The sequence below is a fragment of the Stegostoma tigrinum genome, chromosome 32, assembly GCF_030684315.1.
Source record: "Stegostoma tigrinum isolate sSteTig4 chromosome 32, sSteTig4.hap1, whole genome shotgun sequence".
Lineage (NCBI taxonomy): Eukaryota > Metazoa > Chordata > Chondrichthyes > Orectolobiformes > Stegostomatidae > Stegostoma > Stegostoma tigrinum.
In genome coordinates this window covers 8,708,368-8,736,062 of record NC_081385.1, presented here as the reverse complement: position 1 = coordinate 8,736,062, position 27,695 = coordinate 8,708,368, and the positions used below count along the sequence as shown (strand labels likewise).

The window sequence follows — 27,695 nt, the reverse complement described above, 5'->3', positions numbered from 1 at the left end:
TTACAGTTCACTAAGCAATACAACCAGTTAATATCTTCATGATATATGTGTAATATTGCCATTTTACACATAAGACAACTTACAAAATTTGTGTCACTTTCATCAAAGGCCTCAGATACTTGCATGTCCTCAAGTTGTTGACTGGACTCAGATTCCTGTAGGTAAGTAAAAATAAGATTAATTTTAAAATGTACATGATAAACAGCTATTGTTTGCTGTTGTTTACATCCTTATGGGTAGCTTTAAACAGATGATGAGGCAAATTAAAAGTCCTCAAATGCTTAATATATTAAAGTTAGGAGCTCCACTGACGGGGAAGGTTTGATATGATTTTTTAATTAAAATTCCTCAAGTGTTTTGAAACATTTTAAGGACATGATATTGCTGCGAGTCTTTCACTTCATAACTTTTCCATCATTTAAATAATTTGTCTCCTTTTCAATGCCTGTCTTTCTCAGGCAGTAGCCTTTAACTACTGAGGAATTTAAGGAGCAACACTCTCTATCTCAGCTTTGACAAGAACAATGGGAGTAGACAGTCAGTTAGAAGTGAAAAGCAAACAGGGGATGGTCTTGTTACTGGCCATCCAAATAGCAGAAGTGAGATACAGGAGCAAACCTGCCAGGAAATCAGATATGCAAGCATCAGAGAGTCATAGAGCCATACGTAAGTACAGACTGGTGAGTTTAATGTTAGTTGCTAGTTAGATATTAGAAACAATAATTAGGAGGAAAAAATTGCAGGGGGTGTAAGATATTATTGAGATAATGTTAAGAAAAACATGAAGGGATGGAAAGGATTCCTGAAATGTGTTCAGGAGAATTTCCTTCACCTGTACGTCTTATTGAACCTAGAAGGAGACATTGTTGGACCCGTTGCTGGGAAATGGGGTGGGCCATTGGATCTGTGGGGGAATTCTTGGATAATTGAGCCCTCTTTGTGACAGAATAGCAGTGTCGTCAACCCTAGACTGGGCAGCCCAGATTCAAGTCCCATCTGCTCCACCCCTATGTAATAACATCTCTGGACAGGTTGATCAGAACAAATAGGTTAAAGAAAATATTAAAGAGAGACCAGTTCAACATGTTTAAATATATTAAGGAGATAAGCAAGGCAAAAGCCAAAATATAATTGTGAAATTGGAGCCAGGCTATTTTCAATAGGATGAGTAAAATAGGCCTAAAGCTTGACAGGTAAAGCTGCATCATCAACGCTTTGTATCAGAGATAACAGGAACTGCAGATGCTGGAGAATCCGAGATAACAAGGTGTAGAGCTGGATGAACACAGCAGGCCAAGCAGCATCATAGGATCAGGAAGGCTGACTTTTCGGGCCCAGACCCTTCATCAGAAATGGGGGAGGGGAAGGTGGTTCTGAAATAAATAGGGAGAGAGGGGGAGGCAGATAGAAGATAGATAGAGGAGAAGATAGGTGGAGAGGAGACAGACAAGTCAAACAGGTGGATGGAGCCAGTAAAGGTGAGTGTAGTTTGGGAGGTAGGGAGGGTATAGGTCAGTCCAGGGAGGACGGACAGGTCAAGGGGACGGGATAAGGTTAGTAGATAGGAAATGGGTGTGCGGCTTGAGGTGAGAGGCGAGGATAGGCAAGAGGAAGAACAGCTTAGGGAGGCAGGGACAAGCTAGGCTGGTTTTTGGGATGTGGTAGGGGGAGGGCAGATTTTGAATCTTGTGAAATCCACATTGATACTATTGGGCTCCCGCATTTCCTGCAACTCATCCTCACATCCCATCCCCACAATAACAACCAAAAAAGAATCCCCCTCGTCCTCACATACCACCCCACTAATCTCCGGATCCAACACGTCATCCTCGACACTTACACCATCTGCAATCCAACCCCACCACCAAAGATATTTTTCCCCCCACAACCTTTTCTGCTTTCCGGAGGGACCACTCTCTCCATGACTCCCTTGTCTGCTCCACATTCCCCTCCAACCCCACCACACCCGGCACTTTTCCCTGCAACCGCAGGAAGTGCTACACCTGCTCCTACATGTCCACCCTCACCCCTCATCCCAGACACCAAGAAGACTTTCCACATCAAGCAGATGTTCACCTGCACATCTGCCAATGAGGTATACTGCATTCGCAGGAATCATTGTGGCCTCCTCTACATCAGGGAAACCAAGTGGAGGCTTGGGGACCGCTTTGCAGAACACCTATCCTCGGTTCGCAACAAACAACTGCACCTCCCAGTCATGAACCATTTCAACTCCCCCTCCCATTCCTCAGACGACATGTCCATCCTGGGCCTCCTGCAGTGCCACAATGATGCCACCCGATGATTGCAAGAACAGCAACTCATATTCCGCTTGGGAACCCTGCAGCCCAATAGTATCAATGTGGATTTCACAAGCTTCAAAATCTGCCCTACCCCATCGCATCTCAAAAAACCAGCCCAGCTCGTCCACACCTCCCTAACCTGTTCATCCTCTCACCTAACCCTTCCTCCCACCTCAAGTCGCACCCCCATTTCCTACCTACTAGCCTCATCCCATCCCCTTGACCTGTCCGTCCTCCCTGGACTGACCTATACCCTCCCTAACTTCCCACCTCTCTGCTCACCTTTACTGGCTCCATCCCGGCCTCTTTGACTTGTCTGTCTCTGCTCCACCTATCTTCTCTCTCTATCTATCTTCTATCTGCCTCCCCCCTCTCCCTATTTATTTCAGAACCCCCTTCCCCTCCCCCATTTCTGATGAAGGGTCTGGGCCCAAAACGTCAGCCTTCCTGATTCTATGATGTTGCTTGGCCTGCTGTGTTCATCCAGCTCTACACCTTGTTATCACTCATCAACACTTTGTATTATTGAAAGTGCTTTTAATATAGTAAATATCTCAAGGTGCTTCACAAAAAATTTTAAAATAAAGACTTACATTGAACCACATTAGGAGTATTTGAAAAGAAGTGAGTGAGAACAAGGGAACTTTAAAAGAAAGGCTGTTTCAGGCAGAGAATAGGCACATTTGAACAAGAGGAAATGGCAGGAAAGCCAAGGCCAGAGCTCTTTAAATGATGAGGGAGACAGGTAATATGATAACACAGAGGACGATTGCAAGCCATATCAAGTACATGAAGTTGAGAGAGAAACAAAGTTTCTTCCAAGCTGTGAAGTGATGCATTTTGACAGAAGGGCTGGGAAGAAGCAATATAGGCTTCATGGCACAGTTTTACAAAATGTTCAGGGATGGTTGAGCCTGGGAGTGCATGTGCATAGATGCACTTCAATGTGGCAGGATATATTGAAACTGTAGTTAGCAAAGGAGAATGGGATCCTAGGCTTTATAATTAGAGATATTCAGTATAGAAACATGGAAAAAATGCTGAAACTTTATGAAGCTCTAGATCGACCATAGCTACAGTATTGAGTCTAGTTCTAATTTAGGAAAGATGTGAAGGTTCTGGGACAGGGTGCAGAAGAGAATTACTGGAATGGCTCCTGGGCCTAGGGATTTAACCTGCATGAATAGATTGAACATAGGAGCAGAAATAGGCCATTCATGACCTGGAATTCACAGACTGCAAGAGTAGTAGAAATGGAGGTGATTGATGCTTTCAAACGATATTTAGACAGATACTTGAGGAAACTAGACATCCAGGGCCAAAGGGCTGGGGCATCGGATCAACTGGATTGCTTTTTAGAAAACTGATGTGGACTTGATATGCCAAATGGCCTTTTTCTGTGTCATCAGGGCTCTAAGATTAATAAGTCATATATATGGTGAATGATTAGCTCTGGACTTTCAATGCATTGAACACAAACGTTTGATTGTTCTTTTAGCTTATCACTGAATTAAATTTTATAACGAATCTTCAAATGTGCTTCTATCGATTGCCAGCACTATCTTTACATGTCTTCTTCTCTTGATTATAGCTATCCAACTTAAACACTTCTTGAAACGAATTGAAGAGTTAAATTAACAATGAGCACATTAAATTATTTATAAACCAAGAACAAAACTTACGATGAGGTCATTTACAAAATTATGTTCGGCTATTGCTTATCATCTTGAAAGATTTTCAGGTAACATTTGCCCTCCATTCTCAAACACAGCCAATAAGCCTGTTTGGAGGGATTTAAAGTAATGTTGGGTGTACTACAATTGGGATATAATGATACAATGAAGAAGTGGTTCATCTAGGTCAAGTTACAGTACATTGATATGCCTTGTATCCAGACACCTGATAGCTGACCTGATGCTCCCCACACTTCCACCAACTTCCCTCCCTTTCAATCACCTGACTGTACACAAAATTTGATGGAAGTTGGTAGAAAAAGCAAGAGAGAAAATGATAGCACAAGCCTTTTTGGAATATAGTGAAGCTATATAAAAAGACTGAATATCTCATTCGTATTTTCCTTCCAGATGTTTAAAAACTGTTGATGACACTAAAATATACAAAACGAAGGAATAGTTCAATATTTTAGAACATGTTTGTGCAACATGATGAGATAATTGTCATGTCAAACTCAGGTGGGAAAATTAACCACCACCTTTTGAGTCAAAATATATATCTAAAATTTAATCACATTACCAATTGTGTTGAGCAGAAATGCTGTGTGTGTGTTCTCATGGTTCTGCAGATTTGCATGCTTATACACACATGAAGCATAATATATCCCCCAAGATATCTGTTAAATTGTGAATATTCCTCTGCATTTTCATGTTTCAATGTTGTTGTTCAGAAGAAAAATCTCTTACAAATTTTCAACAGTTTTTGGTAAGTATATGTAGGCAATAACAATGAATAGCCCTTCAGAGATCAAATATTAACCTCCTTTAAAATAATTTTTTCTTTAAAAAAGCAATAGACTAATTTACTGACAGAAATGGCAACTGTAGACTAATTAAATCTGAATGCAATTGATTTTTATAAATTTTTTTTGAGGCTCAGCATTACTGTATGTCAAAAGCTTGCAAAATAAATATAATGAAGACTAATGGTGTTGTCAGTTGTTAATTGCAGTTACTTGGCTGGAATTCTTGACAAATTAATTAGTTAAAAACAATTAAAAGAATACAATTTCAGTTTGGATTAGAATACATCAGACTCCCATCTGTAATATTAGTTTTGGAAGCCATGCACAGAGCAGGTTAAGGCATACAGTGCATCAAAGATGATGAGGATGCTTTGTATCCTAGGAAACACAGCAAGGTTAACTGACTCATTGCAGAAACTCTAACTGACGTGTTGAAGTTTAACAAATGATTGGAAACTATTATTTTACAACTGGTAAAATGAAAGGCCTGCTACTGTATGGTTACCTTCCACAATCTCAAGGCTTCCCAAGGTGCTTTACAGATAGCGAAATGGTATTTTCATAAAGTGCAAGTACTGTTGAAACACACAAAATGTGGCAAAAAAGTTGCACAACAAAAATCAATGTGATACTTCACTGATAGTTTTAATGGTCTTGATTAAAGAATTAAATATTAGCAAGACACCAGGTAATCTCCCCTGCTGTACGTTAAATAATGTCCATAGGACTTTTTAAAATATGTATACGTGAGAGTTAACAAACCTTGGGTAAACATAGAGTCATACAGGATAGAAACAAACCCTTTGGTTCAACCAGTCCATGCTGACCATAATCCCAACTAGTCCGACCTGCCTGCACTTGGTTCATATCACTCAAACATTTCCTATTCATGTACCTGTTCAAACTTTTTTTTAAATATTGTAACTGTACCCGCATCCACCACTTCCTCTGCAAGTTCATTCCACACACTAACCAGTCTGTGTACAACAAGTGCCCCATATCTCTTTTAAATCTTTCTACTCTCACGTTAAAAATATGCCCCCTAGTCTTGAAATCCCCTACCCTAGGTAAAAGGCGCCTGCCTTTCACTTTATCTGCACCCCTCATGATTTTATAAACTTCTGTTGAGGTCACCCCTCACTGTGTCAGCTGAGATTATTTTACATTGCATTTTCTCAAAATGCATAAAATTAAAGTAGCATCAACATGATAATAGGTGTAATTGATATATGAATTTTCTATTATTGTAAGACAACAGGCCACTGTCCTCTGGAAAATTGTGCAAATCAGCTTTATTTATGTGAATCCAGCCAGCATTAGCAGGCTAGTCAGCAACAAACAGCATCACAGCCAAGCCATACCCATTTTTCTTCTTACAGTATGCAACTCTCCAAAGCAAGGTTTTGTTGTATTTTCTTTAGAGGCATTCATTTTTCTGCTCCTCTCTCTCAATCTACAGCCTTCTGCTTAAAACCCCCAAATCTTTTAGTTTTTCTATTTTTTTCCCGTTTGTTTCCATTTTAGTAACTGTTGCCTTGAATCGCTCTCTTTCTGAATTTCACTTTTACTTGTCAGATTGTCATCCTTTTCCATATCCCTCAACTTCTGTTCCCATTTCAGTCTGCTTGAAGTAAAATTGCAGAAAATTTCAGCAGAGCCCATTACCAGTGTATATGGCTATGAAATCACATCTATATGACAAAGGCCCACTGAAATAAAATTTTGGAGTCCCTGGAAGTCTGGAACCTGGTGTGGAAATGAGACCAAGTAACGGCTGATCTCAGTGCGTTCCTTTTGAACAGTGTGAACTGCACCATGACATATAAAAATACTATTTATTTTGGAGGTAAAAAGAAGTGCCAATGCTGAAGTCAGAGATCACGCGGCGTTGAGCTGGAGGAACACAGCAGGCCAAACAGCATCAGACGAGTAGGAAAGTCGACGTTTCGGGACAGGACCCTTCTTCAGAAATGGAGGAAGGGGAAGGTACCTCAGCCTTTTGTAGGGACCGCTCTCTCCATGACTCCCTCGTCCACTCTACACTCCCCACTAGCCCCACCACCTTTCCCTGCAACCGCAGGAAGTGCAACACCTTCCCCCTCACCTCCACTCAAGGCACCAAACAAACTTTTCACATCACACAGAGGTTCACCTGCACACCCATCAATGCGGTCTCTTGCATCCACTGCTCCTGATGTGGCCTCCTCTACATTGGTGTGACCGAGCAGAGGATCAGAGACCGCTTTGTAGAGCACCTGCGCTTTGTTCACCACAAACAAGAACACCTTCCAGTTGTGAACCATTTCAACTCCCCCTCTCACTCCCTGGGTGACATATCCATCCTGGGCTTTCTCCATTGTCACGATGACGCCACCTGGAAATTGGAGGAGCAGCACCTCATATTCTGCCTCGGGAGCCTATAGCCCAATGGCCTAAATGTGGACGTTACCAGTTTCAAAATCTCCCCACCCCCAGCCTCATCCCATGACCAACCCTCCTTCTCATCCCTGCCTCCTTGACCTGACACAACCTGTCCATCTTCTGTGCCAACAATCTGCTCCTCCCACCTCACCTGACCAATCCCCACCACTGCCTACCTGCACTCACCTATCACCATCCCACATATCTTCCCCAGCCCCACCCCTCTTCTATTTATTTCTGAGATCCCTTCCTCCTACCCCATTTCTGAAAAAGGGTCCTGACTCAAAATGTCGACTTTCCTACTCCTCTGATGCTGCCTGGCCTGCTCTGTTTCTCCAGCTCCACACTGTGTCACCATTAACTTTAGAATTTGGATTTCGTACTTGTGGTAAGTGGGTTTTGGTCTGTGTATATGAGGGGGTTTAATGATCAACTTGTCAATAGCCATGTATTTTTTAAACCACTATGAAAGACAGTCCCTGAAGTGATATTGGGAATTTGCTTGCAGTGTGCGTGTTTTGCTTAGGAGAAACAAAAAGATTGGAAAGACTTTGGTTTTGGTGTGTAGATATTCTGACTGGAGTGAGAAATAAGAAGATCACTCTCCCAAACAAACAAGATAATTTAGAGATAATAAAATGTGGGGCTGGATGAACACAGCAGGCCAAGCAGCATCTCAGGAGCACAAAAGCTGACGTTTCGGGAGTGTGAGATGTTTGTTCACACATGAAATTGAGCACTTAAGTGAAATGTTTATTGCTGTAAGGTATCAATTGAAGTAAATTCAATGAATTGATTACCTTGCTAACAATGAGAATTTCTTTTATGGTGACATCATCAATAGGCTGGTCACTTTCATTTCTATCAGGATCCTCCTGACTAATTTCAATGCTGCGTAATAGGTCAGTTGGCGCAGAGACACAGGTGTAAAGGGTGCTGGGGGGGGGGGGGTGGAGAGTAAGATCTGGCACTGAGTCGGCATTCGAGCTTTAAATGGAATGATTGCAATAATAAGAGGTATGAGGGGCTAGAAAAGATGTGCAGAATGACACAGGGGTCACTGGATGCCATAGAAGTGTGCACAAAGGCATAGGTCAGCATGGAAGAGAGATGCAGAACGAGGTGAGCAACAGTGTGAAAGTACAAGGGATGTTTTCTATTTTAATCTTAATTTTTAAGTATAGACCATAGCTTCGATATTCTGAGGTAGGCTTTCAGCCCAGCTTACTCTGAGAACTGACAGCCCTAAATCCATAATCTCAGAATAAATGGTTGCATATTTAAGACAGAAATTAGGAAAAACTTCTTCTCTGGGGGTTGTGAATTCTATACCACAGAAGCTGTTGGGGCCAGGTCACTAAGTATATTTAAGGCTGAGATAAACAGATAGATTTTTCATCAGTAAGGGAAATGAGGGTTATAGGGAAAAGCAGGAAAGTGGAATTGAAGATTATCCAATCAGTCACGGTCTAATTGAATGGTGGAGCAGACTCAATGGGTGAAAATGGCCTATACACCTTTTGTCTTATGGCTTATGGTCTTAGGACCAATTATTCAAGCAAGATGGACTGAATTTTTGTACCTAGGGTGACTAGGGGTGATGGAGGTGCAGGTCAGCAGGCTAGTTTTCACATGTTAAGGGCTTATGATGGGGAGGAATTTAAGCGGGTACAAGAAAACTTCTCTTTTCAATATGTGGGTGTACTTACAAGAGAAAGAGCAATACTTGACCTTCTGTTGGGAAAGAAGGCAGAACAAATACCTGAGGCTTCAGTGGGAGGAAGTGGAAGTGAGCATAATTCTACTAGTTTCAAAATAACTGTGGGAAAGGATACAACTGATCAAAAAGTTAAAGTTCAAAACTGGAGTAAAGCTAATTTTGATGGCATTAGACTGGGACATTCAAAAGTTGATTGGGGGAAGCTGTTCACAGGTAAAGGGGCGGTTGGAAAATGGGAGGCCTTTAAGACTGAGATAAGAAGAATTCAGAGACAGTGTGCACCTGTTAGTGTGAAGGGCAAGGCTGGTAGATGTAGGGAATGCTGGAAAGTAAGGGTCTGGTCAAGGAAAAGGAGGAGGCATTTATCAGCTGGTTATGGATTGGTATGGACTGCTGGGATCAAGTGAATCTCTAGAAGAGTATAACAGCAGTAGGAGTATATTTAAGAGGGAAATCAGGAGGGTGAAAGGGGTCATGAGGTAGCTTTGGCAAATAGAGTAAAGGAGAATACAAAGAGATTCTACCAATACATTAAGAACAAAAGAGTAACTAAGGAGAAAATAGGGCCCCTTATAGATCAACAAGGCTGTCGATGTATAAAACCACAGGAGATGAGTGAGATGCTAAATGAATATTTCACTTCAGTGTTTACAGTAGAGAAGGATGTGGAAGCTATAAAACTCGGGGAAATAAATAGTGATCTCTTGAAGTGTCCATATTACGGAAGAGGGGGTGCTGGAGGTGTTAAAATGCATAAAGGTAGATAAATCCCCAGGACCTTATCAGGTGTTTCCCAGAGCTTTATGGAAAGCTAGGGAAGAGATTCTGGGCTCCTTGCTGAGATTTTTGTATCATCATAGCCATGGATGAGCTGGCAGAAGACTGGAAGTTGGTTAAAGTGATGTCATGACTTAAGAAAGTTGGTAAGGAAAAGCCAGGGAACTATAGACCAGAGATAACAAAGTGTGAAGTTGGATGAACACAGCAGGCCAAGCAGCATCTTAGGAGCACAAAAGCTGACGTTTTGGGCCTAGACCCTGCATCAGAAAAAACTATAGATCGGTGAGCCTGACGTCTGTGGTGGGCGAGTTGTTGGAGGGGATTTTGAGGAACAGGATTTACATGCATTTAGAAAGGCAAGGACTGATTAGGGATAATCAACATGGCTTTGTGTATGGGAAATCATGTCCCACTAACTTGATTGAATTTGTTTGAAAAGGTGACAAAGAAGATTGATAAAAGCTGAGTGATAGAGGTAGTCGATATGGACTTCAGTAAAGTGTTTGCAAAGTTCCACATGGTAGCCTGGTTTGTAGGACTAGATCACATAGGATCCAGGTGGAATTAACCAATTGCACATAAAATTGGCCTGAAAGCAGGACAGAGAGGGTGTAAATGGATTGATGTTTTTCGGACTGGAGGCCTGTGACAGTGATGTGCTGCAAGGATCAGTGCTAGGTCGACTGCTTTTCATTATTTATACAAATGCTTTGGATGTGAATATAAGAAGTATGGTTCGTAATGGACGCAGTGAAGATTTACAAGGATGTTGCTGGAGTTGGAGGGCTTGAGCGATAGGGAGATACTGAATAGGCTGTAACATTTTTCCCTGGAGCACTGGAGGCTGAGGGGTGACCTCATACAGGTTTATAACATCATTGGGGCATGGGTGGGGTGAAGAGCCATGGTCTTTTTCCTATGGTGGGAGAGTCCAAAACTGGAGGACATGGATTTAAGTTGAAAGAGGAAAGATTTAAAAAGGCCTTAAGGATAATGTTTTCATGCAGAGACTAGTGTGTGAATGGAATGAGCTGCCAGAGGTAGTAGTGAGTACTGGTACAATTACAACATTTAAAAGGCATCTGGTTGGGTATATGAATAGGAAAGATTTAGAGGGATATGGACCAAATGCTGGCAAATAGGACTCGGTCAGATTGAGATGTCTGGTCGGCATGGTCATGTTGGGCTAAAGAGTCTGTTTCCATGATGTATGAGTCCATGACTCTGTTATTTTCAGTGCTTGGTGTTTTGAAGAAAGGAGACTGGAGCCAGGAAGACTACCCATTCACATACAACAGGTAGCCAATGAGGGCTAAACAGTCAAATTTTGCCAATTTAAAAACAACAATTCAGGGCCTGAACACAGGCATCTGGAGAAGACAATGGGTTTCTGCTTCGCACAGTCTTGGAGGCCCTCTCTGCCTGACTGGATGTGAAAACAACTGTAGACTATGCTGTAGAGGATGCTGACCCTGACTTCTCCAACACCACTTCGCAATAGCCTAACTACTGAATGCCTTCTATTTTAAGGTTCTTAAAAGTCTGAAGAGAGGACACCTCCATGTTGACACAGCTTTTCTGTTATATGCCATTAAGGATAGACTTCTGTTCTTCTCAGTTTAAAAGGCCTCCAGTAGCCCCTCCAGCTTAGAGAGCTCACCCTTAATTGAACTGAATACCTCTTGAACCTTAGGGTGGATTTCGGAAGGTGAAATAGTCCAGACATATTCCCTTAGTGGTGGAATGTTGGAAATGCTTGGTTACAATTTCTGCTATGTGCCTCAACAAATTAAATAAGCTTGCGTTAATTATAATTCACAGATAACCTCTATTTATCCGACAAGGTCAGAGTTGATCATTTGACCAATGAGTGACCCATCTCTAAAGCGTGTAAAGGTTTTAAAAGGCCTACCCTTGCCTCATTAAAAAATCTAAATTGTTTGTGCAGTTCCCTTACGAAAGAAGCTAAAGGCATCAGGTGAAAATAATAAGCACCGAGAGAGGGCAATTATATCCACTAATCTTATTGATTATTCATGGGGGTCAAAAGGTTTGATGTTGAAAGTAAAAGGTGTTCAATATACAATTCTATTTGAACCAACCCAAAGCCTGTATGTTGCCCTGGAGATGGACGGTGGGGGAGAGATGGTTGTTTTGTTAATCTAGTTGGGCTTTTTTCGCAGTAAGCTGTTGTCTTTTTGGTCTGGTGCATATTGCAACTCATGGAATTCAAAACAAACTAAACAAATTTATCACACATTTTGAAACAAACACATACAATCTGAAGCCACAACTGAAACATGACTGCAGGATGACAAAGATTGGGTCTTAAATTTGAGTGGTACACAGCATTCAAGAAAATCAGGAAGCTAGGTAAAAGTGGAGGGGTAGGACTATTAATCAAGGGTGGCATTAGTTAAAGATAACCTTGTTCGATGATCAGGATATAGAATTGGCTTGGGTGGAGATGAAGATTATTAGGTGAAAGAAGAAACTATTGAGTCCCCTCCACGTTACTTAACACTGAACACAACAGGAGATAAAGCATACAAGAAGAAATATTGGATACTTGTGAGAAAGGGACAGCAATAGATCATGGGTGAATTTATTCTACAAATAAACTTCTTAAAATCAGATTGGCTGAAATAGCCTTGATTAAGAGTCCAGAGAATGCTTTTGAGATCATTTCTTACAGCAATATATTTTTGAACTGACTAGAGGACAGTTTACATCAGACTTATTATTGTGTTATGTGACAAAATTAATTGATTACCTCAGAGTTAAAGCACCCCTAAGTAGTTGTGACCACAACATGATTGCAATTTAAAAGGGACTAAGATTAGGATTTAAACCTAAGTAAGGGCAACTTTGTGGGCATGAAATCTATGCTAGTTGAAGTGAACTGATGTACAAGGTGAGGAGATTGTATCTTAATGGATCAATGGCAGACATTCAAGGGAGAATTTCAAAATATTCAGACTAAGTACATTCCTACCATAAAGGAAAATTCTCAAAGGAGGACCCACTGGTTAAATAACTTAGTTAGAGAAAGCATCAAACTAAAGTATACAGCCACACAAAGGCGAGTGACAGATCAACTTATTGATCAGAACATATATGGCAGAAAATGACGAAAAGATTATCATGAACAAAAGTTTAGAAGACATGAAAGGAAGCTAGCTAGGAATGCTAAAATGGATAGCAAGAGTTTTTACAGGTACTTATAAAGGAAAGGAGCATACAGACAGATCTGCTAGATTAAGGTCCTCTGTGGAAAGAGAGTAGGCAGTTAATAATTGATAGAATAGAAACAGCAGATGAAAAGTACAAATATATTGCTTCTGTGCTCATTACAGAGGATGCAAAAGCTCTAAATCAGAAAGTGGATGGGAGCAAAGAACTTTTGCAAAATTACAATCATGACAGAAGTGGCACTAAGCCGCAATGGCATGTGAGCTGCTAAGTATTTAGGTCCAGATGGATTTTATTTTAGAGTGTTAAAGGATGTTGTTAATGAGGATTAGAGACATTTGTATTAATTTTCCAAAAGTTACTAGATTCAGAAAAGGTTTTACTGAACTGAAAAGTAGTAAATATAACCCCTCTGTTCAAGAATGGAGGGAGGCAGAAAACAGGAACCTTTGCCCAGTTAGCTTGATATCTATTGTGGTGAAGATGCTAGACTTAATCATTAATTAGATTATAGCTATTCAATTAGAAAACTGTAAGGTAATGTGGATAGTTCAGCATGGTTAAACAGGATTTTCCTTTGGTAAAACCAATTTAATGAAGTTATTTGGAGGAGCTATGCTATCGACATAGGGCAGCCTGCAGACACACTATATTTGGATTTCCAAAAGAATTTTATAAGGTGTCACCTCATAGATTAATGCAGAAATTTAAAAAATCATGTTGAAGGAGGTAATATTAGCATAGATTAAAGATTGGCCAGCTGGCGTAAAACAGGATGTATGCATAAATGTGTCTGTTTCTTTCACCACAGATACTGCCAGGCCTGCCAAGTTTCTCCAGCATTTCCTCTGTTGTAATAAATTGATCTTTGTCTGATTGGCAGCATGCGATGAGTGGTGTCTCACTGTTGTTGGGCCTCAGTATTTTATAGCAACATCAACGACTTTGAGGTGGTGATGGCACGGTAACTAATTTTTGAAACGTCACCAAGATAGGTAGGAATAAGGCCATTAGACCATATGAAGTAGGAAAAAGAATAGACTGTTAGGCGCTCAATTTTGGTCATGGCTGATCTGAAATACCTCACATTCACTTTCCTGCATTTTCCCCATAACCCTTGATTAATATAAAACAAAGAACTATGGATGCTGGCAATCTGAAATTAGAGCAAAAATGCTGAAGAAACTCTGGGTCTGGCAGCATTGCAGAGAGACAGCAGAGTTAATATTTCAAGTCCAGTGATCCTTCCTCAGAAATAGGAATATATATTTTGAAATAGACATGAGGTGAGGTGTTGACCTAGTAGTATTATTGTTGCGCTGTTAATCCAGAGACCCAGGAAATGTTCTGGGGGCCTGGATTTGAATCCTATCGTAGAATATGACGGAATTTGAATTGGGTTTTTAAAAAATGGAATTAAGAGTTAAACGATGACCATGCTGGTTGTAAGGAAAACCCATCTCGTTCACTAATTTAGGGAAGGAAACTGCCACCTTTATCTGGTCTGGCCTACATGTGACTCCAGACCTACAGAAAGGTGGTTGATTCTTAACTGTCCTCTGAGATGGGCAATAAATGCTGGTTTAGCCAGTGATGCTCTTATCTTATGAACTAATTTAAAAAAAGGAAATTGCAGACGAATATAGAGAGATTGAGCGAGTGTGCAAAAATCTGGAACATCGGGTGTAATGTGAGAAAATATGAAGTTGTTCACTTTACTGGGAAGAATAAAATAAAAGCAGAGTATTACTTAAACAGAGAATGGATAAAGTTAGTATGCATGTTAAGCACATAATCAAGGTGACTAATGAATGTTATCCTTTCTTACAAAAGGAATTGAAGTCAAAAATAACAACAAAATGCTCCAGTTACACCGGCCGTCGGTGAGGCCAAATGTCAAGTACTATGCACCGTTTCGGTCTCCTACTTAAGAAAGGATGTAAATATATTGGACATGGTTCAGAGGTGGTTTACTAAATTGATGACTGGAATGAATGGATTGTCAGACTGTCTGGATTAATTTCCACTAGACTTTGGAACAGTGAAAATGACTTGAGTAAAGCTTATAAGAACGTGAATGGCCGTGACAGGTGGAAGTAGAAAGGAAATTTCTTCTGTGGGACAATCCAGAACTAGAGAGAACTGTTTTAAAAATTAGGGGCTGCACATTAGGGACAGAGAACTGATTTTCTCTCAGAGGATTGCATAACTTTAGAACTGTATGTTTCAAAAGTCCATGAGGCTTTGTCAATGGATACTTTTAAGACAGTTGAATAGATCGTAAGCAGGAGACAAAAGTGGCAGTGGGGTGTCATTTCTGAGAGGGAGAAGAGAGTTGGAAAGTTGTCAAGCTGGAACCTAGAGGAAGAGATATACATGATCCTCAAAGCCTTGCTGCAGTAAGCAGAGTTAGCTTGGAAAGTAGTTAATTTCTGCCAACTGTCAGGATAGGAATTTGAGAAATCCGCAGTCTTGAAGTCTTCGAAGAAATGCTGATGCATTGCTTATCCAAAACCAAACAGAGGAATCCTCATTGTTTAAAAAAAACTTTCATACGATGTGGACATCACTGGCTGGGCCTGACGTTAATTACCTTTTGAGAAGGTTGTGGCAAGCTGCCTTCTCGAATTAGTTCAATCCATGCAGTACAGGTACATTGAGTTCCAGGAATTCGACTTTGTAACTGTGCAGGACCAGTGGTCTAGCTCTAAGTCAGGATGGAACGTGGCTTAGAAGGGACCTTATAGGTGGTGGTGCTCCCATTCATCTGCTGTTCATGCCTTTGTGAATGGTAGAGGTTGTGGGTTCGGAAGGTGTTGGCGAAAGATTCTTGGTAAGCTGCTGCAGCGCATCTTGTAGATGGTTCATGCTGATGTCACTATGCATCTGCAGTGGGACTGAATTTTTAAGCAAGTAGGTGTAGTGCCAATCAAATCTTGTATCACGCCAAATGGGGTTAAGTTAGTTACTAAGAAAACTTAAAACAAAGTAAATATTTTATTTGAAAATTGGGTTTTATTCTAGCAGTTATGAAAAAATTATTTTGGTAAGGGGAGTTAGGATAAAGTTTTAAACACGGAAGGAATCAGGGGAACTTGTACATCACTAGCACTCTCCAAAAGTAAAGAAGTCCACCAAAAAAAGGGAAGTAAACAGGGTTGAATATTTCATTTGTTATGCATCATACCTTGTGAGGTTCATGATGATTACTTTTAGGCATCATGGAGTCCTTTTTGTCTCCATCTTTCCGTTCGTTGTCTGCCTTAATTTCCTCATCTTTGGTGACACAGCTCAATTTGGGGTCACCTCCAGTCTTATGTTCAGACTTTATGTCTTCATCATCAACTGGCGGCAGTTTTGATGAGTTACCCACAGAATCACATCTACTATCTCCAGCTCCAATTTCATTGTTTTCTTCTCTGTCAATTGCCATTGCACATTCCTGGACACCTGGTTCTTCAGCTTGCATTAGAATGATATCATTTTCTGTGTCACTCCCACTTTTATCTTGGATGCTTAACTTCTCATCAACAGTGTCAATGTCATCATCAGCTTCTTTATCAGGGATTAACTTGTTTGGGGTTGGGGGTTGCACATCACGACTTTCTGAGTCAAGCACACTTCCAGGTAGACTCCTTTCCTGGCTTTGCTCAAACGATACCTTTTTTTGCATTTGCAATTGCAAAATCATCAAAAAGAACAGGTCAGTAAGTTCCACTTAGCTACCAATGCCAAACTGTTTTTTAAAAACCACTTTCCCTAAGTTGCATTAAAACTAAAACATGCTTATGATTATTGAGCATAGTAAGTTTAAAGGGTTAGCAAAATATGAATGTTGGACAAACTTTAGCTGTATTGCTTGGATTTTTTGTTAAAACACCCATTGATATCACTACACGGTAGGGACAAGTGTTATGTAGCATGCATCACTGCTTAAACTTGTGGTGTACATCAGCACAAATGGGCAAATTCATCCCAAGTGTGACTGATGTGCTGTGTGGAACAGCTTCAAAAGGGGGAGGTGGTGTGGTCATATTCATTGTAAAATAAAATAGATAATATCATGTTGAGCTCTATTGGCCGCAATACACTTGAGATAAACACAGCCAACATCAAACAAAAAGAAAATTCATATGGAATTTGGGTTGTGTGTAAACAGTCTTTGGGTTTCTGCAGACCAGTGTGAAAAATGTGACAAGTGGAGAATGGAATTGAACACCAGAGCTTACAATTCAGAGGTGAAGCATAAATTCTAAAAGACTGGGTACCAGAGATGCTTTTTAAAAGGCATTGAAGTAATATAAGCTAGAATTAACTTCAGGGGAGGTGGGGAAGAATTTCATGCCAGTATAAAATTGAGTTGCTGTTCCCAGATCATGTAAGTAGCTCCCATACATGGATAGATTAGCCAAGGAGGAGAGAAAGTAATTTTTACAAGGATGGACTATGTTGCCTGATTTAATAAAAGTGGAATGTTATGAATGTTATGTATCAAAGTATTTTTATGTAGATGGGCTGCATTTCAGTTCAGTCACTCCAGATTCCTAAACTAAAAAAATCATTTGTTTTCTTCACTATTTCAAGAAAACAATATATGCTGAATTTAACTGACTTGGCCAAGAACTTTTGGCTCTTTTTCTTTAAAGCAATGAACTCGGCCCAGAAGCCCAGAAGACAGTTAGCCTTTTGACTATCTGGTGCACAGACCCTGCATAAATTGCACAAATAATAGCATGCACTAACTAAAAACCAAAAGAACTGTGGATGCTCTAAGTCAGAAACAAAAACAGAAGTTGTAGAAAAGCTCAGCAGGTCTGGCAGCATCTGTGGAGAGAAATCAGAGTTAATGTTACAGGTCCAGTGACCCTTCTTCAGAATTAATTCTTGTAAGTTCTGAAGAAGGGTCACTGGACCTGGAACGTTAACTCTGATTTATCATCACAGCTGCAGCCAAACCTACTCAGCTTTTCCAGCAATTTGTGTTTTTGAGCATGTACTAACTGTTGGTCTGCCACCCAAATTTGGTGTGGCTGTTCAGTTTTGATTTTATAACTCTAGGAATTAGTTTAACCAATTCTATGCATACAGCCACCAACACATTCAGGAAAAGGTCCAAAACATAAGTTCCAGTAATAGAAGGAAAGGGGCTAATTGGTAATGGGCAGGGAGTTAGGAAGACTACAAATATTCAGTGACATTAGCTGTGTGGCATCACAAGACTAATCAAAAATCACCTCTTTCTGACTTCCTGCTTCTTCATCAGACCCTGGGAGGTTTTGAAGTTCAGGTTCAGTCCCTTCATCAACATGATCATGATCTGCATCCTCATCGATTTCTGCACTTTCCTGAATATTTAATGTCCAGTGGTGATATCAATGAACGATAAACATGTACAACATAATCAATGGCAAACAAATGCCTAACTAACACAGTAAACGTACTCTCTTTCTTCTATCAATTTTCACATCTGCTGCATACTATATGTAAACAAACATAAACCAAAACTAGCATTTACCTCAACATTGGCAAGTGTGCTTAGCAATTTCAGAACTTTGCATGAGGATATCTGAAAATTGTTAATTATAATTCAGAGAAAAATTACAAGTACTTTTGTTATTTAAAATACTAAATTTATTCTCGAATTACATTTCAAATTACTGAGAATACAAGCGACATGAAGAACACAACCCAAGCTGTATCATGGGATTTGGAGACAGTAAGGACTGCAAATGCTGGGAGCTAGTGTCAATAAATGTGGAGCTGGAAAAGTACAGCCAGTCAGACAGCATCTGAGGATCAGGAAAGTCAACGCTTTGGGTTAAAACCTCTTGTCAGGACTGGGGAGGGGGAAGGCAGCCCAGAAATAAATAGCAGGAGGGCAGCGGGGCTGGGGCTGGGGATGGGCAGGGTAGATGAGATGGAAATAGATGGACACAGGTAGGGGGTTTGTGGTTACTCAGTGGGAAGGGTGGAGCGGTAGGTGAGTCAGAAGATGGACTGGTTGGGGGTGGAGAGATTTTGAAGCTGGTGAAGTCAATCCTCATGGGATGTTTCATCTTAAAATTTCTTGTTACAGGGTGAACTGCAGACAGAAGCTGTGTTAACTAAAATGAAAGAAATACACTGATTATCAGTGATTTTGTTTTTATTAAACTTGAAACATTAGTCTTCTGATCTGTAATATTTAAAGCCAAGGCAGGAGTTTCCATTAACTTGCCGTCTATTTTATAACAAGAGATATTTTTAAGGCGTACATCTAGTTATAGTTTACTTATTCAGGCTCAGTCCGAGTTTTGTCTTTTGCTGTCAAAATAGTTAATGGAAATTATCGCTGTATGCGATCTCTTAGTAAGTGCCAAATCTATGAACTAATGTGCAGATGATATTTGCTTTTGATTAATTCTTGTAATAATGAATCCACAGTCATAGATACTACTGTCTTAGGGTGACTATCTTGTTTTTATACTTTTTCTTCAGATTTCCTGAGACAAAGGAATACATTTGATGTAAAAAGTATTGTACAATAGGATCTTACTACTTTCTCCAGAAAGTTGGCAGTCCTTCTCTGTTTTTTTTTGCCAAGTAAGTTCACAAAAACGTACATTAAAAAATGCTCGAAATACACAGAGGGTCCACTATCATCAATAACTAGAGTAAATAGCTTGCTGTTTCACAAGCAGGCCCACTGTCAGATGCTCTGATGAACCCAGTTTTACAAAACCATTGTCCTCATGACTTAATCTTGTAAGCCCTTCTGTACAATAGCACAGGAGATCAAGTAGCTATTTAAATAGACACAAATATACTTCTTTACCAAGGAAGTGGTTAGAATCCAAAACTGGGTAAAATTTAAGCAAATGGCAGAGATGCATTTATGGATAAGTTAAATAAATACGTGAAGGAGAAAGCATTGGAACCTTTGCCCATTTTTCATTATTTTTACTTTATTCTCTTATTAATTTTGTTTCGGAGCTAGGAACTGTGAGGTAAAGTGACTTTATGTTATAAGGAAAAGAGACCAAACAAGTTTTGGTTTATTCATGAGGCGAGGCCTGGAAGTCAATTGCAGGTTGGTTCCTTGTCAAGGTTCTGCACACACTTTGTCACTGCAGAAGAACATTATGTTTATAGAGCATTATAAGAGCAGAAATTGGACACGAACAAGGTCAGTGCCTGGGAAATGGCTCCGGCAAGTCTGAAAAAGACCTTATGTTTAAGCATGTGGCAGATGGTGAATAGTAAGTGGGACCTTGTGGAGGAGATGGTTAGTGTATCCAGGATTGGTCAGAGTCTGAATTGGGTTTGCACTGTCCTTTTGTGGGAAAAAGGAATATGAATGTTGGTGTTATAGCACGAAGATTTAACAGTTCTCTGACGAACCTCCCAACATCAACTCTTAGAAACTCACAGAAAAAAAAGTCATTATAAGTATTGTTGTCTTTATCTGGGTGAACTTAAAAGGTGATCCTGATGTACATCTCCAAATAAACCAAGGAACCATCATATATGCCAGTCGAATAATGCATGGTGAAAAATACTTAAGTAATCTGGTCAGTTTTGTTATTTTCTTTTATTTATCCCATAACTGTGTTTGTTTGTCTTTTGTGTGAATAGAGTTGAAAACAAGAGGTTTTCAATTTATAGCACAGATTAATTAGGTTACTTTATTTAATTTTACTCTGCTAAAGTTACTACATTGTTAATAAATTGCTAAGTGTTTTGTTTAAGATACAAACTGGTGTCTGGAATCGAGTATTTGCAGACTCTGGGATTGGTTAGTTAAAAGTCTGATTAGGAACCATTGGGATCAATTTTGAGGATCTTTAAAGATTTTAATGATAGAATTGAAAATACAGGGGTAGGAAGGCTGATTTGGATCAGTTGTTCGTCACTGTGTCATAACAAGAGGAATAGAAGGTTAAGCTGACAGGATCAGATGAAGACTGGTTGAGGGGGATTTATGTGCAGCACAAACTCTAGCAAGGACCAGTTAGGCCAAATGCCCTGTTGCTGTCCTGTAAATTCTGTGTGGCTCTGTATAATAGCTATCAGTATAAACTCAAAAGTTGCTTCTGATAAATCTATTCTGTTCATTTCTTCTTTGTTCAACTGTGTCCTTTATACAGAGGAAGGGCAGGCAGAAAATGAAATATGTTTTAAACACAAGTGTGTCTCAATCTTGGTAGTATCCTCTACTGCAATGTGTTTAATACTGGTTAAGAATTTCATGCATGCAAACCGAAGAAATTCCTTTCCCCAAGGTACACAAACACAAATCGTCCAGTGCCATTCTACAAATCTGCTGTAATAAAATGAAAGATCTTGACTGGATAGTTGTATCTTCGCTTTCTGGCACGCCCACGTTTTTTTTGACTGAAAACACGAAATCCAAAATATTTGAAAGAATACTATATAATGGCTAAACCTAGGCATGTAAGGATCTAAACCAGGGCCTAAATACATTTAAAACACCAATGGTGAAGAAAATGCTGCAGTCGTTCCTTTTCTTTTCACACTCACACACCTCAGATAATTATTAAACAGCTCAAGCAACGAGGAATTAATTTGGTGTTGCTTTTGTGAATCCCAAAGGGAAAAATCTAATTACTGTTACCCGATTCATTCTGTCAGCAGGGGTGGTACTTCATCTATACCACAGCTGGAGAGTATACGAGAGATATAATCTTTAACCCTGTGAGTAAGGCAGCATTAAAAACATCTATATACAAGTCTCAGATTGTCCAGAAACCACTGGAAATTGAAAATGCAATTAATAACTTCACAAGTTTCCATTCTGAATTAATAATCTGTACTTCAAAATTAAATGCAAAGAAAATCATTTCTGTTTTTGTATCATTCTTCACCCAGCTCAGCTGGAGAACTTTCTGACTTTATGTGACCTTCCACATATTAAGTATGCGAGAACTAAAAATTCAATACATTTAAAGAGAACATACTGGCAGCTTCAAATTGCATGCATGCCACCTATCCAATCGTATACATAGAATGTCCTCCAACAGTTTCTCTTCCCATTCCTGCACCATTACCACAGGAATCCATCAAGAATCTATTATTAGCCCCTACATGTTCCGAAGCCAAAACACTAGCATCTACATGTGCAATGATCACACCTATCTTCACTTCACCAAGACTTTTCCCATTCCCTTCAGTGGTTCTATATCATTTACCTACTTGTCCAACATCCAGTCCAGGATAAGCCTCAATTTTCATCAATGAAAGATTCAGAACATAAGTATAATGCCTTCAGTACTTGCCACAAACTCTGTTCCTTTGTCACCAACTTGATTCCCCACTTTGGCCACTATATCAAACTAGACTAGACTGTTTACACCCATGGCGTCCTGCTCGACCCAAAAGTTGAACCTTTGATTTTATACCACCTCCATAATAAGCACCAACCTCCAATTCCAGAGCATGTTATCTCTTGTTTTTTTTCTATAGTAGAAGGTTCTACATAAATGCAAGTTGTTGTTCTTTCTTTGAACAAAGTAACATTGCATTATAGGTTAAAGCATGTATATTTAGGGATGTCTTTATCGCAACATCTACAATGCCATGCTAGAAAGCATCAGCAAAGATGGCATGTAATTTAGAAGTGATATTCAAATCAATAATTGAATAGCCAGCTTGCATTCACTGCCCAGAACTAAACTTGAATAACCACTTGGGTAAGTTATTAGAGGACTACTTTATAGTATGGAACAACATTGCAACATGAACGAATGTCTTTAGGATGCGTAGGGCAAGGAGAAAAAGGAGGCTCGACTGAGAAAAATTACGCCAGTGTAAATTGCTCATACTAATTTTGCTGTTGTACATATTATCTCAGAATTCAGGTGGCTGACAGCCATGAGCAGATCAAAGTTTTATGCTTTGCAAGATTATTCCAAATAGCTCAGTGCAATGTGATCACGGCTAAAAGTAATATTTGGTATTCAATTGTTAATTAATTGTATGATGAATCTGAAATAATTCAGTTACAATCGTCAGTCTTTTGATTTGTGTATTATTCGATATTCAGCACTGAGCACAATTGGACATAGATATTGCCATGACAGCCACCATCAGTGGAAGGAAATAAAAAAAATCAATTCTGATAAACTTCATAGTGCATGTTAAAAAAATGCATTTTGGATTTAAATTACAGTCAAAATAACTTAGTTTTTGTTCTTATTAATATTGCCATTGGACTGAACATTGGAATCTAGCTAAATGCTACATTCTCTCCATAACCAAATGAGTATTGCTTTATTTTTCATTTCCAAACAACTGTCTATTTCTACAGGAAAACAATTTAAGTAAAAAGAGATTCTTACTGGTACAGGATGATAGGCTCAATCACAGAATTCTGTTTCAGATTTATAATGGAAATCTCTTTGAATATTAAAATGTTAATTTCCATGGTAATTTACATGTTTAGGCATGTTAATGGTCTCTCAAATGTAAATGATTTTTTGCAAGGCAATTTAAAATGTGCAAGGCATCAAGCTACCAGTTTTTAAGAAAATACAGTTCCACTGAGATAACAGGCTGCTCCCAATTCTCCCTATTCCTCCCTGTTACCCACGTCCTTCTTAGCCATCCTCCTTAGGTGAGGCTAGTTGGACAATCAGTTCATATATAACAACTTAGATGAGTCGTTCTATACCTGTTATACCAAGAAAAGCTGTATGGCTAAATTATCCCTAACTCCTACCGCAGTAAGAAACCCACAATACAAATGAACATATATATTTTCACACTGGGTTGGTTGAGTAAATCAACTAAGCCTGTCATTTCAGTGCAGTATTGAGGGAATGCTACATTTTTGGTGGTGGCCTTCTTTAAGCTATACAACTGAGGTCTATTTATTTTATATTTATACATTCATATGTTAAAGGGGGTAATCCAGAGAATGCTACTTCCAAGATGTTGCATGTTAACTTCCTCCTTTGCTCTCTCAATCTGACTGCAGACCCACATCCCTCTGTCTGCCTGTCATTTGTACCAAGATAGACAATGACTACGAGCTTTTCAACCTACCCTCTGTGTTTTACAGCTCTTCAGGGACATCCTTGATTCTAACACCAGGCAACACACTACGCTGGGATTTAATTAGAATGCCTGTCTATTCCCTTAACTATCAAATCAAATGTCACTATTTCTCTTCCAGGTTTTCTGTACGCTCACCCCAATATAGTTGGGCCACCTGTGGTGCCACGCACATAACTGTGGTTGCACTCCCTTGATGTACCATATTCATTATATCACTACAATGTGTAAACAGGCCATACAGCCCATCAAGCCCACACCAACCCTCTGTACAGCATCCTACCCTATCCCTGTAACCCTACATTTCCCATGGCAAATCCAAATAGTCTGCTTATCCCTGGGCACTATGCGCAATTTTCTTTGGCCAATCCACCTAACCTGCACATCTTTGGACTGTGGGAGGAAACCAGAGCACCCACAGAAAACTTACACCAACAAGGGGAAAACGTGCAAACTGCATGCAGACAGGCAGGCACCTGAGGCTGAAATTGAACCTGGGTTCCAGGAGCCATGAAGCAACAGTGCTAACTCTGAGCCACTATGCTGCCCATCAGTATTCTGAATACTGGATGAAGAGTGAGATGTGTGCAGGGAACTCCTGCATTAACTGCATGCTCCTGCTGAACTATCGGGTGGTCAACAATTTCTTCACCTCTCTTAAGCTGCAGAGTGATCACACCTATAAATGTAGTACCCCAAAGCTCCCAGCATATGGTCACACAGCAGTGAACTAGTTGCTACTGAAGTTCTGAAACCTGGAGCTACTGGCACTGATGAGGCTTCTTGCATAAATGGTTACATAATTTCCACATAGCACAGCATCTGCACTAAACTGCAGCAGCTCAGTTATTCTTCTCCTTGCTACTGGTAATAAGCTTTTATTAATACCAATAAACCTCACTAAAACTGATAAAACCTATTAATACGGAATACACGTACCAGAACCTTAAAAAAAATTCACGTGTTACCTGTCACCAGCAAGTCCTTTTGCCTGCCAGTTGTTTATATTTGGGACTGAAATAGTTTCGCAGCACTTCAGGTCTGCAAGCCTGGAACTGGCCTTGAACTCAGGTACACCATTTTTATTCCCAAGGACACAGCCTAGAAACAAAAGCTTGTATCCTGCTTCACTGACATGGACCCAGAGGTGCTACTAGACAGGATGGTAGAAAAGAGGACCATCTTTCTCTTGCTGACTGCGAAGCGAGGCCTTGTCACCATGCTAAGCAGCCTGACCTAAGGTAGTGGCCTGGTTCAGAACAGTTCGTGGGTAAAACACGCATCACAGAGGAGAAGGAAGAATGTCAATGATCTTATGTGTTCCACAACAGTACATGCCACCATTTTCTCTGTGCGCTCTCTCATTCATTCTCAAAGCCACCATTCACTCAATGCAGACACCTCTCATCAAGGCTCATAGACTCCAACACGGATATGCATCATATCCCTGGCTGTCACCTACCTCGTCCACCTTAACTGCCATCACCTTCTGCCCTTGGTGCTACTTATTTACTCAGCGGAGGCACCTGATCATCTGTCCTGTCCTTGCATCATCACTAAGGGCTCACCCAACCACTTCCATCAAACACAATGCTCCTTCAGTCTCATTCCAGAAAAAAAAATGCCACACAACTGGCCTGAGAGGATGAAGACTTCTGGTGAGTTGGCTGATGTAAGGCTGCTCATTCCAAATGAGAAGCAAATGATGGCCAGAGAGGAGTATGACCTCTCATATGCAGAGACCTCCATTGGACAACCAAACCTACAATCGTCACTGTGTTCTTTAGCTCTCTTTACACCGATGCTGCCAGGCCAGCTGAATTTTTCCAGCATCTTCTCTTTCTGTTTCAGATTCCCAGCATCTGCAGTATTTTGATTTCATTTAATTAGCTTCTGCCTGGCTTCTCACATTCAATGGCACTTAGCTCTACCACATTTCCTTGGATCTTCCCTTCTTTTAAAGTGAATTCTCATTGACAACCTCAGAAGATTGCTGGCAATCCCCTATTTCCTCTGCATCCAGGACATCACCCCCTCTGTTGGCTTCACTTGTGAACGATGTTCACGATTATGCAGCACATCCTGTCTGGAGCAGACCTGGCACGAAACTTCATCATAAAGAGGCCTACTGTCTGACTGTGTGCAGCAGTATCCCCTAACTAAGTGTCGTTCCCCTTGACTCTGCTAAGAACTGGTCCACTTTGACTTTCAGATGTGGTCATTTGCTTGAAGCATATACAGTGTGCTTGCAATATAAACTGCTGGTACATGCTGTAGGTGTGACATTGATGTAGTGTAGTGCCACATAGCAACATATCCACCCCCTTGACTGTTCAGTGCTCTGAACTGTGACAAGCTGCCTACATCTCATGCTGTGTTAAAAAGAACTGCAACTCACAGAGGCTGGCTGCCTGTAAGTTAGCACTGAAGAGTCTATGCAGTGAAAACTAATACAAGACTCAGTGTCAAAGTGAGTAAATGCTAGGAAAATAAACTAAGACCCATAAGATGCATCCTCTGTAGATGCATGATATGCAACTATGTCCCTGCGCACAATGCGACATGGCTGAAGCACACAAGTCAATACTGTGCTCAACATTCAAAGTGAAGCCCTGAAGGGGTCAAGGTGCACGTAAGTTGGTCTGAAAGCAGCCTATGATGTGGTCAAGCTGATGCAGTGGTCAGGCTGGTGGTGTGAAGATGTTAATTTGCATGACAAAGGGTGGAGGAGATCAACGTCCATGGAGTAGGCAATGAAATTGTGATGGAAATGGAGTTATCTGAAGGCCCAGGCTAATGCCACCATGTAACTACTCTTTTAAGGCAACAATTGGCACCATCTAGTTTCTCGGTGAAGGAGAGAACTAGGAGTTGGGTAGATATTACTTGAGTTTAGCTCCCAATGAGATAAATAGCAATCAGATAGTTGCCACTCATTTGCGATATTCAGAACTTGCCATTTAAACCTGAAAGGGAAAATCAAGTTTCCTTTTCTCAATGTTGAGATTCAGGATTTTCCATTTTTGCCGTATTTTCACAATTTTTTCTGCATTACCCATGATGGTTAAGATTGGGAGAATTCTGCCTTACGTCTCTCAGCAGCAACATTCACAAGCAATGTCAACTCCTGGCTTTCCTGCGATATCACAATCCAATTTTGTTTCGTAAAACATGGTATTTTCCAGACAGGTACGGCTTATGCTTCACCTCCCCAAAACATTTCAAGGTATCACAGCTAATAAACTTAACTGCTGCTGTTAACCTTACCACAATTAATAAATTCACATCATAATGGTAGCCTGACGTAAAATTTTAATCTGTCAACTCCTGAAGGAAACAGCAAAGTACGGCCAACCACTTACCTGGTTTCCTGCAACATCATTCATTGATTCACTTTGGAGAACCCCTGCTGCTCTTGCAGTAGCTTTCTTACTTTCCTCACTGCTCCCTTTAACTCCATTGCCCTGTCAATTCTCCAACTAGTCTCGGAGCAACTCTCCCTCTCTGCCCCTCCTCAGACCCACGGTGCTATGCCCCTGCTGTTGGCCTTGCAATGCCTCTCTCGACAGTCCTTTTAGCCCCTGTGCTCTTACTTTACATAATTTATTGTTAAAAAGTGTAGAACATTCTGATTACATATAAGATGCTATATCATTCTTTTTATCACATATCCTATGCACCAATGACCATCTACCTCCAACTATATAAAATCACCACTGATCTTACCTTTCCCCACTTCTTGCTGTAA

The 27,695-nt window shown here is 40.3% G+C and overlaps 1 protein-coding gene across 11 annotated transcripts in view; it reads right to left on the bottom strand.

Annotated features, from left to right (window-relative positions):
• Positions 1 to 27,695, bottom strand: part of LOC125466890 (centrosomal protein of 164 kDa-like) — a 283,480-nt gene that overhangs the window by 89,419 nt on the left and 166,366 nt on the right. For 8 of the 11 annotated variants that reach the window (XM_059639128.1, XM_059639131.1, XM_059639132.1 and 5 more), the window contains exons 9-11: positions 18,130 to 18,240; positions 16,083 to 16,556; positions 84 to 155 (exon numbers count right to left, since the gene is read on the bottom strand). In XM_059639128.1, coding sequence (XP_059495111.1) covers positions 84 to 155; positions 16,083 to 16,556; positions 18,130 to 18,240 — 657 coding nt within the window. The remainder of the gene's footprint in view (positions 1 to 83; positions 156 to 16,082; positions 16,557 to 18,129; positions 18,241 to 27,695) is intronic. The other 3 variants (XM_059639138.1, XM_059639139.1, XM_059639133.1) reach the window with 2 other exon arrangements.